Source organism: Papio anubis, chromosome 13 (genome assembly GCF_008728515.1).
Source record: "Papio anubis isolate 15944 chromosome 13, Panubis1.0, whole genome shotgun sequence".
NCBI lineage: Eukaryota > Metazoa > Chordata > Mammalia > Primates > Cercopithecidae > Papio > Papio anubis.
This window is the reverse complement of record NC_044988.1, coordinates 65896065-65914243: the sequence shown is the minus strand read 5'-3', so window position 1 is coordinate 65914243 and position 18179 is coordinate 65896065. Positions and strand designations below refer to the sequence as shown.

The 18179-nt window shown below is 39.3% G+C and overlaps 2 protein-coding genes across 7 annotated transcripts in view; one reads left to right on the top strand and one right to left on the bottom strand.

Annotated features, from left to right (window-relative positions):
- Positions 1-7535, top strand: part of SLC25A51 (solute carrier family 25 member 51) — a 44310-nt gene extending 36775 nt beyond the window's left edge. For both annotated transcript variants that reach the window (XR_004177936.1, XR_004177935.1), the window contains exon 3: positions 6056-7535. The gene's annotated coding sequence lies outside the window, so the exon portion shown is untranslated. The remainder of the gene's footprint in view (positions 1-6055) is intronic.
- DCAF10 (DDB1 and CUL4 associated factor 10) overlaps positions 4391-18179 on the bottom strand; it is a 64967-nt gene continuing 51178 nt past the window's right edge. For 2 of the 5 annotated variants that reach the window (XR_002517513.2, XR_002517515.2), the window contains 4 exons: positions 11583-11785; positions 9180-9290; positions 5734-6501; positions 4391-5394 (listed from right to left, as the gene is read on the bottom strand). Coding sequence is in view for 2 of the 5 variants with exons in the window: in XM_003911478.4 (XP_003911527.4) it covers positions 5026-5394; positions 6356-6501; positions 9180-9290; positions 11583-11785 (829 nt within the window). In the remaining 3 variants the exon portion in view is untranslated. The remainder of the gene's footprint in view (positions 5395-5733; positions 6502-9179; positions 9291-11582; positions 11786-18179) is intronic. The other 3 variants (XM_003911478.4, XR_002517514.2, XM_021927366.2) reach the window with 3 other exon arrangements.

The window sequence follows — 18179 nt, the reverse complement described above, 5'->3', positions numbered from 1 at the left end:
CCTAAAATACTCACATCAAAAATAATTACAAGTTTTAAATTTTGGCACTTAAGAGATATACATTAGCTATCCAAAAATTAATATGTACGGTTTCCTTCAAGACCAACACGGGGTATCACTGAGTGAATTTTCACAGCACTCAGTGACTGCTGGTCATTAAATGGGGATGATTGTCATCAGTATAAGTATCACACTATTTGTCCTGCTAAATGCAAGTTTAACAGATACTTATGGATGCCAGTACCACATATTCTGACAAATAAGGGAAACACTAGGCTTTTAAAAGATTCTCAGAGTGTTTTCCCTATATTGCACTTTCTAGATAACACAATTTTAACAATGATATAATGTGATCTTGGTTCTAGACACAGGAGTGGGGAACACATGAATTACCTTTTTCTTGTTCCTTTTCTTAAAATTTTTAGTATAGTCTCAGGAATATAGCAAGGAGAAATAACAAAATATACATGTGCTTTGGGCCTCTGAGGAAAAAAGACTACCCACACACATTTTTAAAAGACTAAAATAGATGTCTCTTCTGCTTTAGCCATTTCATTTTCACAACTGAAAATAAGGAACTACTATGTATTTGATGTCCCTAACTCATTAAACATAGCATTGCCATAAATGCACTGTTCTGCAGAAAACTTTTTAAAACAGGAGCACAATTTGTACTACATTTACTAACAATTATACTACATTACCAATTATGAATTATGAATAAAACTGAATAAAATTCAGAGTAAAAAACATCAGATTAGATTTTACACTCAAGTGAAATGGGGCTTTGAAATGTTAAGTAATTTCCTCCAATACTATAGCATTCCTGATGCCGTTTAATTCCTTGATTAATATTCCTTGATAACTTTTTGATCGTCCCCATACCTCAGGGAGGACAAAGGTTCTTTTGAGTTTGCTGGCTGTTAATTTTTAATTCTCATCTGTGTGGCTCTGTTTTTTTCACAAGGCCATTTATCCTTCATTTTTCTTTTCTATTTTACAGCTGCTTATTCTGCTTGAAGTTTTTTAGTTAGGAATGGCCAGAATGTGTGCCCTGAGTTTATGATAGTCTCATGGAAACTGTTAATCTTACAGTTTTTTTTTACATAATACAAATGGTAAGCTAGCTCTATAATTAAAAAAAAAAAAAAAACAAAACTTCCAGAAGATACTAAACAAATAACAGGCAGGCTTACCGTACTTTACAAATTAAAGAGCACAATGGTAAAGCAGTAAGCACAGGCTTTGGAAAAAGAAACAAACCTGGGTTTGAATCCCAGTGCTGCCTCTCACTGCCTACTCCATGACTTAAGGCAAGTCATTTAATCTTTCTGACCCACTGTTCCCTCCAAAGTAAACTGGGGCTCATTCCACCTACCCTGCAAGTTTTTGTGAGGGTTAGTAGTGAAGTCTGTACATTATTTGACACATGACAGGTACTCTATAGTAGTTAAAGAATCATTGGCTGAATTTTGAGTTGGGCAACTTTGCTGGTCTAGCATCTGATATGGAACTCTTTCCAGAGTTGATACAATTTATGAAATTTCTTTTGAATATCAATATGACCACTGTACTTGGTAGATTATTTTTATTTTTATTTTTATTTTATTTTTTTTTTTTTTGAGACGGAGTCTCGCGCTGTGGCCCAGGCTGGAGTGCAGTGGCGCGATCTCGGCTCACTGCAAGCTCCGCCTCCCGGGTTCACGCCATTCTCCTGCCTCAGCCTCCTGAGTAGCTGGGACTACAGGCGCCCACCACCGCGCCCGGCTAATTTTTTTGTATTTTTAGTAGAGACGGGGTTTCACTGTGGTCTCGATCTCCTGACCTTGTGATCCGCCCGCCTCGGCCTCCCAAAGTGCTGGGATTACAGGCGTGAGCCACCGCGCCCGGCCTATTTTTAAATAATAACATAGTTTGGGTGTTTTCACCTCCAAAACTAATTTTATTTTATCTATTTTTTTTTTTTTTTTGAGGCAGAGTCTTGCTCTGTTGACCAGGCTAGAGTGCAGTGGTGCCATCTCGGCTCACTGCAACCTCTGCCTCCCAGGTTCATGCGATTCTCCTGCCTCAGCCTCCTGAGTAGCTGGGATTACAGGCGCCCGCCACCACGCTTGGCTATGATTTTTGTATTTTTGGTAGAGACAGGGTTTCACCATGTTGGCCAGGCTGTTCTCAAACTCCTGACCTCAAGTGATCCACCCACCCCAGCCTCCCAAAGTGCTGGGATTACAGGCATGAGCCACCATGCCCAGCCTATTTTTATTTTTTGAGACAGGGTCTGGGCCCAGGGTGGAGTGCAATAGTTCGATCTGGGCTCACTGCAGCCTCTGCCTCCCAGGCTCAAACCATCCTCCCACCTCAGCCTCCTGAGTAGCTGGGACTATAGGCGTGTACCAACATGCCCATCTAATTTTTGTATTTTTGGTAGAGACGGGGTTTTGCCATGTTGCCCAGACTGGTCTGGAACTCCTGGACTCAAGCGATCCTCCCACCTTGGCCTCCCAAAGTGCTGGGATTACAGACGTGAGCTACCGTGCCCATCCCTATTTTCTTTAAAAAATGTGTTTTTTACAAAATGTATGGCAAGTCTATGTATTTACTGTGCTTTTGTGGTAACTTTCTCAGTGATAAAAAATTTCCGGTTTTGTTAACATCCATGGTAAAATGATCTAATTTCAAATATTTGTTTTAGAGCCAAGATCCTTTTAACCTCTATAAATGTGTGTGAATAGTTAGTTGGCAGGTCCTACAAAGAAATGTCATTTTTATTCATGTATTTTGGGTTGTTTAAACATTTATGTAAGATTTAAAATACTTTTCTTCTTATGGCTAGAAGTCTCAGCTTCTACTCCCATGCCTGCCTTTTTAAAATCTATTGGCCAGTTTAAGGGTATTAACAATAATACAACTTAAAGACAAAATGTCCATAAGTCATTGTTTCTAACAGACAGCATAACACGGTAGAAATTGCCCTGAGCAAGGAATTAGAAGACTGGAATTCAAGTCCCAACTCTGCCACTAACTTTGTGGGATGACCTTAGGCAAGTCACGTCACTTCTCTCATTTGTCAATTAATGCAAATGATTCCATTCTAAGTTATTTTCCACCTCTAAAATTACTTTCATTTACTGTTATTGTTTATTAAATAATGAAAACAGTTTCTGGGAATTGTCTTAAGCACCAAATGGGTAGAGAAGAATTTTTTTTTTTTTTTTTTTTGAGACGAGTCTTGCTCTGTTGCCCAGGCTGGAGTGCGGTGGCGCAATCTCGGCTCACTGCAACCTCCACCTCCCAGGTTCAAGCGATTCTCTTGCCTCAGCCTCCTCGGTAGCTGGGATTATAGGTGTATACCGCCATGCCCGGCTAATTTTTGTATTTTCAGTAGAGATGGGGTTTCACCATGTTGGTCAGGCTGGTCTCGAACTCCTGACCTCGTGATCTACCCGCCTCGGCTTCCCAAAGTGCTGGGATTACAGGCATGAGCCACCGTGCCTGGCCAGGTAGAGAAGAATTTACTGCTAATTAAGGTTATGTTTTTCAACCTGCAATCCAGAGACCCTCAGAATAAAGATTACTTGAGGTTCCTATGAAAAACGCAAATTCCTGTCTTCCCCGTGGCTGAATCAGAATCTCATAAGGTGAGGCTCAGGTTTCTGCATTTTTCACAAGTTCTGTAATGGGTACAATACACCCTAATGTTTGAGAACCAGTGGCCTAGAGAGAATGCAACCTAAGAGGGCAAGGCTAGTGCATAGCTTAAATTGCTCCAGCCTTTGGTAATCCCTTCTAAACACAGTGCCACCCATGTGGAGGAGACTGCAAGAAAGCTGTTATTCAAAGAAGAACAGTCAGCCTTGTGCTTGAGTCCTGCTTTATACTTATGTGTTTCATAAGAAAACACAAGGCAAGTCTTCATATCAGCACTTAGTCTTGATATCCAAGTCACTGACTACCATACTTATGATAACAGCTTGAAGAGGACTGCAACTCTTCCCTCACTAATGGTGACAGAGTTGGCTTGTGACACCTGGCTCAGGGAAGAAAAATGAGTAAACCCCTACCTCTACTCTTGATTCCTCTTCCACCCCAATACTGTTAACACATCATCCTGTGTGATTCAAATAATCTGGCAGATGAAATACAGAAAATCTAAGTCACATTGTTCTTATCACTCTATGACCAGATATTGTACTAATCTAATTTTAAAAATCCTTTTTTGTGCAATAGAAATAACTAAAGCCCATTCTGTCTCCTTTCCTTTCTAATGCTGTTGATAGGAACAAAATATCAAGTAAGGATACATGCTAGAGATGTTAAATTCATACAAGTAAAGTAAATTACAAAGAGAGGTGGTAATATTTGCTTCTAGAATTTCACAATAAAATCCCTCTCGCCATGAAAATCTTTTTATAATTTTAACAGGAAACTTAAAAGACATTTTGTTGCAAGATTATCTTAACAATTATAAGAATAATGCCATTATCTATGCTCAATATGGATAAACATAACAGCAACTTTAAAAGACCAAGTATACTCATAAGTGAAGATGAAATTTCTTTTTCAACAACCAATATGCCAATATCCAGTTTCTAGGTTTTATTCAATTCTAATGTCATGGGTTTCTCCTACTCCAATCAAAACTCCTGCCAAATTCCACAAAATTGACACCAAAATCAACACAAAGAAAGAGAGGGACAGGGAGAGGAAAAGAGAGAAATAGTGAGGAAGAAAGGAACTTGACAAGAGCTACCATGCAAAATGACCAGAAGAACTGGAGTTCAGTGGCACAGATCAGCAGGAGCAGAGGAATGCTGAAAAAGATGATGCTGCATAGAGTCTAACTTGGAGATGCCTGTATGATGCTGGATGACCAAGTACTAAGGTCACAAGTGTGTTCATGGACCCATAAGAACCAGGATCTTGACCCAAACTTATAAGATCTTCTAAAAAGAAAATACTTCATCTAAATTGAAGTAATTCCTAAGTCAAACACCAGAAGAGTTCCTTATTTGATGTAAGTTGTGCCTAAAACTTTGGCTGATACAAAGAAACCCGTCCACTAAGGCACCCTGAGGCAATCTGACAATGTGTTGGAGAGAACTTTGTTGTCAGTACCACATCATTATGAGAGTACAGAGAACGGATCACCCGCAAGGGACTGGCTTCTTTGGGCAAGCAGTCAACAAGTTCACTGCACTGTTTGTCAAATCCCAACAAACGAATCCCATAGCCATGTGGGGAAGAAATCATTCGCCCATCGGGGCTGAAGCAAAGTTCTTTGATGTAACCCCTGCCTACATTGGCTTCTTCAATGTAATGAGTCAGTCGTAGAGAACAGCGAGGTGAGACAGGTCGCACTGGAGCTCCTTCTTGGAATTCATAGACACAAGTACACTAGGGGGAGAGAAGGGAGACAAACCAAGGTTACAGAGCCCAAATAGTTCTACAGATATTCCTTATTTTTAAAAAGCTCAACAGATTGCCAAAGCCACAGAATTGTTACAAGAAATCACTCAGAATAATGCTATCCCCCTCCCAACTAACAAAACTTGTAGGCCCTGTACTTTCTTATCTTCATAAGCTAAGGTTATTCTGTGTTATGATGCTTTAAAGCCTTTTGTTCCCTGAGGCTGCCTGTGACTTCTGTAGTAATACATTCTCTTTTCTAAGGGCAACAACAATGTTGATATTTTAAAAATTCCTGGAGTACATCCAAGCCCTAGAGTATCTTACCTCTTCCCCTACACAATTCAAAGGCTCTTCTCTTCTCTCCTTTCAGTTGTGGCCTCTAGGACCAGTGAGATCCTTGGAAGACTCTTGCTTTCCAGAGTGATGAGAATCATAAAGTCATTTAACACCTTTCCCCCTAGTCATCAGTATAGTCCCTTCCTTTCCCAGAGTTTCCCCTGGTTTTTAAAAAAAGAAAATTATGATACTCAATTGGCTTAGTAAAATCTCACATTTAGCCAGCTTAGCTGAAACATTTCAGACCTATGTTTATTATACAAGGGTTTTTTTGTTTTTTTTTGTTTTTTTTTTGTTTTTTTTTTTGCAGGGGGGTGAGATGAAGGAGGCAAGATTTAAGAAGCTGGGCAAAATCTGAGCTGATGCTGGCCTTTAAAGTACGTCCCACCTTGTTCAACTCCAGCAGGAGAGGAATAAGAAGAGTTTGGAAGGGATAATGATACCATATGAAACAAGAGAGGACAGAAACAGGAGAGTCGAGAAGCAGGATCTCTAGCAGTATGCCCTTGAAGGCAGAGACTGCAGTCACTGATCGGCCTAAGGTCTGCACACACGGCAATGGCAATTTGTCCAATGAGCCCTGTTGAAGGTGGAGTGCTGCTGCCTGTACCTCCTCATCATCACTGTTGCTTGAGCACCGAAGAAGAGTGGCCCAGCCTTTTGGGTGCAGCTGTAAGGATGTGATGCAGTTTCCGTGGTCACTCTCACCAAGAACTTCAGGGGTTACGACTTCAAGACTATTTCGTGGTGAAACTCCTGAGATACAAGAAAAGGAGGATGTGGAATTTGTATTATCAAAAAACTAAGGCAGTTCATCAAAGCTTTTATTTCTGGCAGCCACCTCCCATGCCATCATTCCTTAGTCTGCCCCTTATGCTACCATATGTTAAAGAGCATGGTACTCCCCAGTGTATGGTGTGTGAGTTTTGGCAGGGTGAAGGTGTGGGGAAATGGTATAAATAGAACGAAAGAATCCAAGTTCCCACAGCAGTAATCATCGCCGACCTAAGGCTAAGGCATAGAAGCTGACTAGGGGTTCTTACATCTCAGAAAGCTCTTTATTTAAGTAAGAATCAAAGTTATGTGACATGAAAGGACTCTAGAAAGGTAAAAAGTAACAATTCTCATCTTATTGGACCTGGTGCTTTCTGGTCCAGAGAAGGAAATACCTGGAAGCCACGAGAATTGCCTTTAAGCAAATAAAAAGATCAGGACTTATGCCCCCGCAACAACAACACTATAAACAAAACAAATTTTGGAGGTGAGGAAGGACACCTCACATAAAGGCATGTCAAAACAAGGGATGGGAGACATTGCCAATCATACATCTTCCTGGTGATTCTACCATGCCTCATCATTTCCTTCTGCCTAACTCCCAGTGAAAATGACTGCTGGAGTAAGGCACTGTTACTAATGGGAGTGTGTTATATCCTTCAGGTGCATGAAAAACCACTTTCATAGACACTGTAAGGAAGCAACTTAGAAACTTAATAGCAAGAGAAATATTTCAACACTTCTCTGACTGCAGAAGGAGTTACTTTGAAGGTAATGAGCTCCCTCTGTCAGATCCTTTGTGAATTGCTTGTCAAGCAGATGTGTTAACTTCTTTTTAAAGATTCCCTTTAGATTACTACATCATTAACAGAAACCTGTGAAGCTCTCAATTACACTGCTATAACAAAACTCTACTGAAATGACTATTTCACATGTGATTGAACTTTAACAATTTTAGAGAAAAACGCTTAAGAATTAATTTGGAAAACCTATAATAAAAGCAGACAAAAAATGCATTCTAAGTAGGTGGTTTGCTAACTGTGCCCCTTGGGGTTCCTCAGGACCTGGCAAAAGTGGGAAACCACGTGTGAGCTAAGGTGGAGATGGGGTGAGGAAGACTGGAGGGTCAAGAGCCTCCCTAATTTTTCTTGAACCAGAGCTACTTTGATTTTATTTGTGCTACATCTCTAAGAATCCACAGCAGATTTCATGTCAAAAATAGAGTTCTAATGCTGAAATGTATTTGAAAGCCTCTGCTCTATACAGCTATTATATCTGCCAAAGGATGGTGTTAACATACTCTGACATCTGAAGATGCAGGATTTCCAACATTTAGAGCAACTTCACCTATAAGCCCCACCTTCTCCCATGTTTTCCCTCTCTTCCCACCCTCTCATTTTCCTCTTCTTTCCAACCTTCTCATATATCATCTCTTCCCTCATTCTCAACTCTCTGTGGCATAGAACTGCTGTATATTTGTGTTTGTGTGTTTACCACTGGTCAATAACAAGCAAGCATGTTAACTATTCTTTTCTTCTTAAATTAAGTTTCTTTTTCTTGTGGATGGTGTAGTCAATCAATAAAGATTTTTCTCAATGATTATTAGAAGCCTTGACTTGTTTCCCATAGCACAAGGAGAAGGAGAACAGGAAGAATCTGCAAAAGATGTTTGTGTTACAAATCAAAGGAAAAATGTTATACTTCTGGGCATAAATCTTTACATTTAAGATGAGGAGCCTTTAACCTTAAAGTGAAATATCACAGACTTCAATATCCAGAGGCAAGTGGATAGGCCATAGGTTAGGTTAGAAAGAGCTCTTAAACCATCTACTGACATAAGTAGCCATGCAAGATAACCAGCATCTTCCAGGCAAAGCTACCCAGTGAAAACACAAATTAAAAGTCTGAGATTCAGTCTCTGCCCAAAATATCAAGGTAGAGAAATCTCTATTTCCAAAAGTGACTCAAAATGACAAAAAACAAAAAAAGCCATATCTGGCTCTTAATACTCAGTTCACAAAGAGAAGAACAAACAGTAAATAATGTAAGAGCTTAGATGTGGATTAGTATGAAGAGGAATAGTATGTGGAATTTGTATAGGTAGAAACCATTTCAATTGGGGGGCGGAAGGTATAGGGCACAGCACCTAGTTCTGCCAGAATGGCTAGGAAAAAACTGGGAAATACAGAGTGGAGCCAGATGGTATATTTATCCTACAAACCCTTTGAAGCTGTCAGGCATTGCACAGACAAAGAAATGGCAGAGCAAAAAGTCTGAGGGTAGCCAGGTGACTTTCACAATTACCTGAAAATTCATGCCTTATATTTATACAGAACTTTCACATGCATAATCTCATTTAATTTTCACAACAATCTTGATTGAAATCTACATTTCTGAACTACTTGCTCTCCAAACTAGACCAAACTAAGTCCAGCTAATAAAACCAAAACTCATATTCCATTAAGATTTAACTCAAGATATTCAACCCCAGAGACTCTCGGTTAGCTTTTTGAAGATGATGACTGAGGGATAAATCACCTCATCTCCATTGCTTTTATTTTTATGGATCAAAACCATAAAGTTGATTTTAATCAATCAATAATTAATCAGATTGGCAGAATCTGTTGTTACAAGATTATAAAATCCAACTTTTAACCTACCTTCTCTTTGAGAGGCTCGTGACATGTGTTTCTCAGAAGAATTAGAATCACTATGATGACAAGGTGAGCCAGAAACTCTAGGACCAGATGAAGTTGATGAAGTGGTCAAATCTTAAAAATATAAAAAATTCTGACAATAAACCTAGCATAACTCTGGTAGTGGCTTTTCACTTTTTAATTATTCTGCTCGAACCATAGTTTTAACATTTAAAAAAAATGGTCATATGTAACTGGCCTATAAGACTGAGAAAGGCAAGACAGCTCTTTGAAGTGTTCTAAGATCTAGTCCCTTTCTGAATCTTTTATATCAAAGACTTGACTCTGTGAAATAAAAATGAAAAACAAAATAATCATAGGAGCATCTTTGGATCCTCATCATTTCTGTACTAAAATGAAACCCAAAAATTCAATGAAAATGAAAACTAAGCTCTTAAGCCTATTGTTTTTATGTTAAAATAGGGTCCAAACATCAGGCCTATTACCAGAAACATGAAGAGATTCTTCTTTAAAGTATACCAAAAATTTCCATTATCATTATTGAAATTACGTGAATAGTCTTTTTTTTTTTTTTTTTTTTGAGACAAGGATCTTGCTATGTTGCCCAGGCTGGACTCCTAATTCCTGGGTTCAAGTGATCCTGCCACCTCAGGCTCAGCATCCTGAGTAGCTGGGCCTACAGGCATGCACTACTGTGCCAAGTTTATGTGAATACTCTGAAATGTGACACAAAGTTTACATTGAAAAAAATAAAATGAGTATCAGGTAGTGGAGTCTGATATATTACTCCAAATAGCAATGTCTATTTCATCATCACATTTTGATAGTGGTCCCACACCTATGTTAAGAATTCTTACTAGTCTAATATCCTGTGATGTTATTATCAGAATTACCGTTAGAAAACCAAAAACTTTGTTGGTTTTTGAGTTGAAATAGGCCAACTAGACATTCAAAATCACTATTTCTCACTAAGTTAGAGTTGCTTATCATGTTTAACTTAAAAGGCAAATTTGAATCTAAAAGGATTATACTCGTATATTTATGAAATCCCTTGTTTGCAAGTAAGTTGGTAAAACTTAAATTTCTAGTTTTAGCAATTACACCAGGCACTGTAGTACAATGATGTCTGTACTTTCCCAAAGGAATCTTCGGAAGTGGTCCTGTGCACATGGAGAAAGATTCCAACCTTTTTTTTTTTTTCATTTTCTTTTCTTTTTCTTTTTTTTTTTTTTTTTTTTTTTTGGACCAGGGTCTCTCTCTGTTGCCCAGGCTGGAGTGCAGTGGGGCGCAATCATGGCTCACTGCTGCCTCAACCTGCCAGGCTCAGGTGATCCTCCTGCCCCAGCTTCCCCAGTAGATGGGACTACAGATGCATGCTAGCATATCTGGCTAATTTTTGTATTTTTCGTACAGACAGGGTTTCACCATGTTGTGCAGGCTGGTCACAAACTCCCAGGCTCAAGCGATCCGCCCACCTCAGTCTCCCAAAGTGCTAGGATTACAAGCGTGAGCCACTGCGCCTGGCTAAATTTTTAAGTTATTTGTAGAGATGAGGTCTCCCTATGTTGCCCAGGCTACTCTTGAACTCCTGGGCTCAAGCGATCCTCCCACCTTGGCCTCCCAAAGTCATGGGATTACAGGTGTGAGTCCCTGTACCTGGTCCCAACCATTCGAAGCTGCCTTTTAATAGCAATTTATTAGCATTCTATGTTCCAAATGCTTAAGTCTTTTTTCCCCTGGATTTTGTTTATAATGTAAATTATATAAATTTGTTCATAATGTAAACCACTCACCTCTTTCCCAAAGGTAGATGAAATATAGTCTTTTTAAAATCACATAATGTTGATTAAATACTTAAGTTTTTCTGAACCCTAAATTCACTTAAGTCTAACAAAATCAGCAATGGGAGAAGAGACAGAGTTTTAGCAAGAGAGTGTTTAGAGAGTAATGAGATAAGATGGCACCAACTATCTGTGTCTGGACATCTATAAGTCTAGGACACAGATAGACTTAAAACTAAAACTCTGTATTGACCATAACTTAATAAAAGCTCTGCTTGATTCCAGAAGGACTTAAGACCTTGTGCCATCACTAATTTTTGAGATAGTGATGATTTAAAATTACTGATGAAAAGATCCTGTGGCTAGCATAAAGCTAAAAGAAAATACGTTAGGGTTGGCAGTTATTCCTCCTAGTCCATTTGTGATTCAGAGGTACATATGAATGATATGTCAGAGATACATACAAATCATTACACTTGCTTGGATAAAAACCCATCACTGAGCTTTCTAAAGAATGCCTTTTGTCTTCCCCTTTCCTGCTATCATTCTCAGAAAAGAAACATATATTATCTCTCTGTTTGAGATTCTTGAGAAAAATCTTTTTGACTAAAAAAGAAAAGCTTACCTGAACTTGAAGTAGTTCTTCTTGCTCTTAAAATGGGATAGCTGCCTACTTCTAAAGACTTAGTTAAGTCAAGATCATGCAAAATTAAGAGATATCCAGAAGACGTTGAAATCAACATTTTGGAACAATCTGGTGTTAACCTCATTCGCATAAGAAAACGTGTGTGAAAGAATTTCTTATGTGGACACCCATCTTCTGTATACCTACAGGAGAAACCAAGCCAACAAAATCTAGAGTTATCATAAATATAACGGTTCAGTAATAATCATATTTTTGCCCTTCAAAATAAAATTTAGGGAGGATGACGTGAGCTTGGTCAGTGGGCTCAAAGTTACAATTAGGAGGAATAAGTTCTAGGGTATTATATTTCACAGTAGGGTGATGATGGTTAGTAGTAAGATACAGTATATTATAAAATAGCTAGAAGAGTGACTGTTACATGTCCTTACTGCAAAGGAATGATAAGTGCATGCTAATACTGATTTGCTCATTATACAACATATATGTATCAAGACATCAAATTGTACTCTATAAATGCGTACAGTTACAATGTGTCAATTAAAAAATATTTGAGGCCAGGCATGGTGGCTCATGCCTGTAACCCCAGCACTTTGGGAGGCCAAGGCAGGAGGATTGCTTGAGCCTAGGAGTTCAAGACCATCCTGGGCAAGATGGTGACCCCATCTCTACAAAAATTTAAAAAATTAAAATAAATTAGCTGAGTGTGGTGGTGTGCACTCACAGTTCCAACTACTCAGGAGGCTGAGGTGGGAGGATCACTTGAGCCTAGGAGTTTGAGGCTGCAGTAAGCTATGATCACACCACTGCACTCCAGCCTGGGTGACAGACAGATAGACGCTATCTCTATTCAAAAAAAAAAAAAAAAGGAAACTTCAAAAATGAGATGTCTTTCCAATAAATTTTATTTTATGTTAATAATTATTATTTTAAAAATATATGTTGTTTTAATCAATTGTAGGCTAATAATATTGTAACGATCATTAAATCCAGAAGAAATGTAACACTAATAGCCCTGTGGTCACAGAAAACAATTTTAAAAATTAATGTCAGTTTACATGCATATTTTTGATACCGATAAGAATGATCAGTAGGCTGGGGGTGGTGACTCACGCCTGTAATCCCAACACTTTGGGAGACTGAGGCGGGAGGACAGATGGAGCCCTGGAGTTCAAGACCAACCTGGGCAACATAGCAAGACCCTGTCTCTACAAAAAATTAAAAATTAGCTGGAGACTGAGGTGGGAGGATGGTTTGAGCCTGGAATGTGGAGGGTGCAGTAAGCTATGATTGCGCCACTGCACACCAGCCTGAGCATATAACAGGATATAATTCTATGAGAAAATATAGTGAAAATGAGTACCAGAAGAAAGAGTTGTAAAACTTCCGGCTGTTAAAAAAATAGAATTTACAGTCAATGTATCTTTAGATTTACACACATGCTTAATAATGTTTTTGCTCATTATTCCTTCATTCATCTCCAACATTCCTTTTTGATCCTTTCTTTCTGAAGTGCATTCCTCAGAATTTTTTTTTTTTTTTTTTTGAGATGGAGTTTTGCTCTTGTTGCTCAGGCTGGAGTGCAATGGTACTGTCTCGGCTCACTGCAACCTCTGCCTGCTGGGTTCAAGTGATTCTCCTGCCTCAGCCTCCCAAGTAGCTGGGATTACAGGCACGTGCCACCACACCCATGCCTGGGATTACAGGCATGAACCACTGCACCCGGCCAGAATTTTTTAAAGTTAGACTTTGTTGAGGTAAATTCTCTCATTTTTTATTGTTCTGAAAATCTTTTTTATTTTATTTTATTTTTTTTGAGACAGAGTTTCACTCTTGTTGCCCAGGCTGAAGTGCAATGGCACAATCTTGGCTCACTGCGACCTCCGCCTCCTGGGTTTAAGCGATTCTCCTGCCTCAGCCTTTAAAAAAAGATAAATTTTTTTAATGGTGTACATGATGTTTGAAATATGTATATATTGTGGAATGGCTAAATCAAGCTAATTTATATATATATATATCCTCACATACCTAGCATTTATGATGATAACACTTAAAATCTACTTTTAACAAATTTCAATTATATATAATAACAGTAAATTGTCATTAACAGTGGTCATGTTGTACAATATAAATCTCCCGAGTAGCTGGGATTACAGGCACCTGCCACCACATCCAGCTAATTTTTCATATTTTTAGTAGAGACAGGGTTTCACCATGTTAGCCAGGGTGGTCTCAAACTACTGACCTCTGGTGATCCACCGCCTTGGCCTCCCAAAGTGCTGGGATTACAGGCGTGAGCACCATGCCCAGCCTGTTCTGAAAATCTTTATTTCACTCTTTTTTAAGAGACTGGGTCTTCCTCTGTTGCCCAGGCTGGGGTGCAGTGGCACAATCATAGCTCACTATAACCTCAAATTCCCAGGCTCAAGGGATCTTCCCACTTCAGCCTTCCACGTAGCTGGAACTACAGGTGTGCACCACCACTCCTGACTCATTTTTAAATTTTCTGAAGAGATGGGGTCTTGCTATGTTGCCCAGGCTAGTCTTGAATTCCTGGTCTCAAGTGATTCTCCCACTTGAGAGCCACTATGCCCAGCTCAACTCATCTTATTGAATAAAGGTTTAGCTGAGCATATAATTTTAGGTCGTTGTTGCTTTCTGAATATTTAGGATAATTTTCCACAGAGTTCTATCTTCCATTGTTACTATTTGTGAGTCTGCTATTAGTCTGACTGTTACTTTGAGTAATTTATCTTTTTTCCCCCTCTGGTTAATCTTCTCTCTGTCTTTAGACATATTTGCATATGTCTAAATTACATATGAAATTTATATACACTGCAATTTCACCAGTATATGTAAATTTGGATCTTTTTTTATTTATCTTTATTGGGATTCGTTTGACTTTCCAAGTCTTAAGATTCATATTATTCATATATTCTGAAAGTTTCTCAGGCATTATTCCAATATTGTCTATCGCTGATTTTCTCTATTCTTTTGGAGCTCCAAATATATGTATGAAACATTCAGGTTTGACTCTCCTTTTCTTATAACTTGCTCCTTTATATTTTCTATCTTTTCATTTCCATATGTTATATTCTGGGTAACTTTTCAATATCTATTTTCATATATATATATATATATATGTCTTTTTTTTTTTTTTGAGACAGAGTCTCACTCTGTCGCCCAATGCAGTGGCATGATCTTGGCTCACTGCAACCTCCACCTCCCAGGTTCAAGCGATTCTCCCACCTCAGCCTCCCAAGTAACTGGGATTACAAGCACCTGCCACCACGCCCAGCTAATTTTTGTATTTTTAGTAAAGACGGGGTTTTACCATGTTGGCCAGGCTGATCTCAAACTCCTGACCTCAAGTGATCCACCTGCCTCGGCTTCCCAAAGTGCTGGGATTACAGGCATGAGCCACCGTGCCCAGGCAGTTTATGCCCTTTATTTTAAAATTTCCTTGTTGGCTAGGTGCAGTGGCTCATGCCTGTAATCCCAGCACTTTGGGAGGCCAAGGTGGGAGGATCACTCGAGCCAGGAGTTAGAGACCAGCATGGGCAACATAATGAGATGCTGTCTCTACGAAAAAATGTAAAAGTAGCCAGGCAGAGTATCGCACACCTGGGGTCCCAGGTACTTGAGAGGCTGAGGTAGGAGGATGGCTTGAGCCCAGGAGGTCAAGGTGGTAGTAAACTATGATTGTGCCACTGTATTCCAGCCTGTTGCCCAGGCTGGAGTGCAGTGGCACAATCTCGGTTCACTGCAGCCTCCTCTTCCCAGGTTCAAGCAATGCTCCTGCCTTAGCCTCCCGAGTAGCTGGGATTACAGGTGTGCGGCACCACACCCGGCTAATCTTTGTATTTTTAGTACAGGCAGGGTTTCACCATGTTGGCCAGGCTGCTCTCAAACTCCTGACCTCAAGTGATGCACCTGCCTTGGCCTCCCAAAATGCTGGAATTATAGGCGTGAGGCACCGTGCCAGGCCTAAAAAGATAAATTTTTTTAATGGTGTACATGATGTTTGAAATATGTATATATTGTGGAATGGCTAAATCAAGCTAATATATATATATATATAATCTCCTCACATACTTAGCATTTATGATAACACTTAAAATCTACTTTTAACAAATTTCAATTATATATAATAACAACAGTAAATTGTCATTAACAGTGGTCGTGATATTGTACAATATAAATCTCTTGAACTTATTCCTCCTAATTGAAATGTTGTATTTTCAAAATTTCCCTCCACTGTACTTCACCTACCTGTCCCAGTCCCTGGTAACCACCATTCTACTATCTGCTTCTATGAGTTTTTGACTTTTTTAGATTCTACATGTAAGTGATATTTGTCTTTCTGAGCCTGGCTTATTTTGCTTAATATAATGTCCTCCAGGCTCATTCATGTTGTTGAAAATGACAATTTTTCCTTCTTTTTTAAGGCTGAATAGCATTTTGCTGTGTATATTACAACATTTTAAATCCATTCATTCATTGATGGACGTTTAGGTTAACTCCATATCTTGGCTACTGTGAATAGTGCTGCAGTGAACATGGGAATGCAGATATCTTTTCGACATAGTAATTTAATTTCCTTTGGATATATACCTAGTAGAAGGATTGTTGGATTTATATGGCAGTTCTATTTTTAAGTTTTTGAGGAACCTCCCTACTCTCTTCCATAATTTATATCTAATGACCTTTGTTAATTCTTACTAATTCTGGTAATTTATCTGAGAAATTTCTAAGATTTTCTATATAGATCAAGGATTAGAAAACTTTGGCCTATGGGCCAAATTTGGCCCACTTACTGGTTTTATTTATTTTATGTTTTAAAGACAGGGTGTCCATCTGTTGCCCAGGCTAGAGTGCAGTGGTGCAATCATGGCTCACTGCAACATTGAACTCCAGGGCTCAGGAGTCCTCCTGTCTCGCCCTCCTGAGTACCTGGGACTACAGGTGCACACAGCCACATCTGGCTAATGTTTTAAGTTTTTTGTTGTTGTTGAGACGGGGTCTTGCACTGTTGCCCAGGCTGGAATGCAGTGGTGCGATCTCAGCTCACTGCAACCTCTGCCTCTCAGGTTCAAGCAATTCTGCCTTAGCCTCCCGAGTAGCTGGGATTACAGGCACCCACCACCACACCCAGCTAATTTTTTTTTGTATTTTTAGTAGAGATGGGGGTTTCACTATGTTGATCAGGCTGGTCTTGAACTCCTGACCTTGTGATCTGCCTGCCTCAGCCTCCCAAAGTGCTGGGATTACAGGCGTGAGCCACCGCACCTGGCCATGTTTTAAAATTTTTTTGGAGATGAGGTCTCACTACGTTGCCTAGGCTGGTGTCAAACTCCTGGGCTTACACAATCCTCCCACCTTGGCCTCCCAAAGTGATGAGATTATAGGCATGAGCCACTGTGCCTGACCACTGCCTGGTTTTATAAAGTTTTTATGAACGCAGCCACCTGTATTCATTTATGTACATCTATGATGGCTCAGAGACTGTGTATCATACAAAGCCTAAAATATGTACTACCTGGTCCTTTACAGAAATAGTTTGCCAACCCCTGATATATCATCTGTGAATAATATTGTTTTCTTCTTTCTAATCCATATATAATTGTTTTCTTCCTTCTTTTATTGCACCAACTAGTACCCTCCCCCACTTCACCCACCCCATGACACTGATAAACAGTAGTGGTAACAGTGAGCAAGTTCTTCTTCCAGATTTTAGGGAGAAAACTTCTTAAGGTTCACCATTTTAAAATGTGCTGTAATTTTTTAGTATATACGTTTGGTAAATTTCCTTCTATCTCTAGTTAATTAATGATTCAGGAGTTTCATTGAGGTATAACTTACATGCCATAAAACTCACTCATTTTAGGTGTAAATTAAGTAATTATTTATTTATTTTTATTATTTATTTATTTATTTATTTATTTATTTTTGAGACGGAGTCTTGCTCTGTCACCCAGGCTGGAGTGTAGTGGTGCAATCTTGGCTCACTGGAACCTTTGCCTGCCAGATCAAGCAATTCTCCTGCCTTAGCCTCCCGAGTAGCTGGGATTACAGGCGCCCACCACCATGCCCTGCTAATTTTTGTATTTTTAATAGAGACGGGGTTTCACCATGTTGGTCAGGCCGGTCTCAAACTCTTGACCTCAGGTGATCCACCCATCTCGGCCTCCCAAAGTGCTGGGATTACAGGCGTGAGCCACCATGCCAGGCCACAATTAAGTAATTTTTTAGTAAATTTATAGGGATGTGCAATCATCAACACAATCCAGTTTCAGAACATTTTCATCACCTTAAGAGATTCCTCCTGCCCATTAGCAATCATTTTCTGTTCCCATTCTAGCTCCGGGCAACCACTAATCAACTTTCTATCTCTATAGATTTACCTGTTCTGGATATTTCATATAAATAGAATCATACAGTAAGTAGTCTTTTGCAAATTGGCTTTTTTCACCCAGCATACTTTTTTGAGGTTCATCCATGTCGTAGCATGTATCAATTCTTTGTTTTCATTGCCAAATAGTATTCTGTTGCATACATATACCACATTTTGTTTATCTA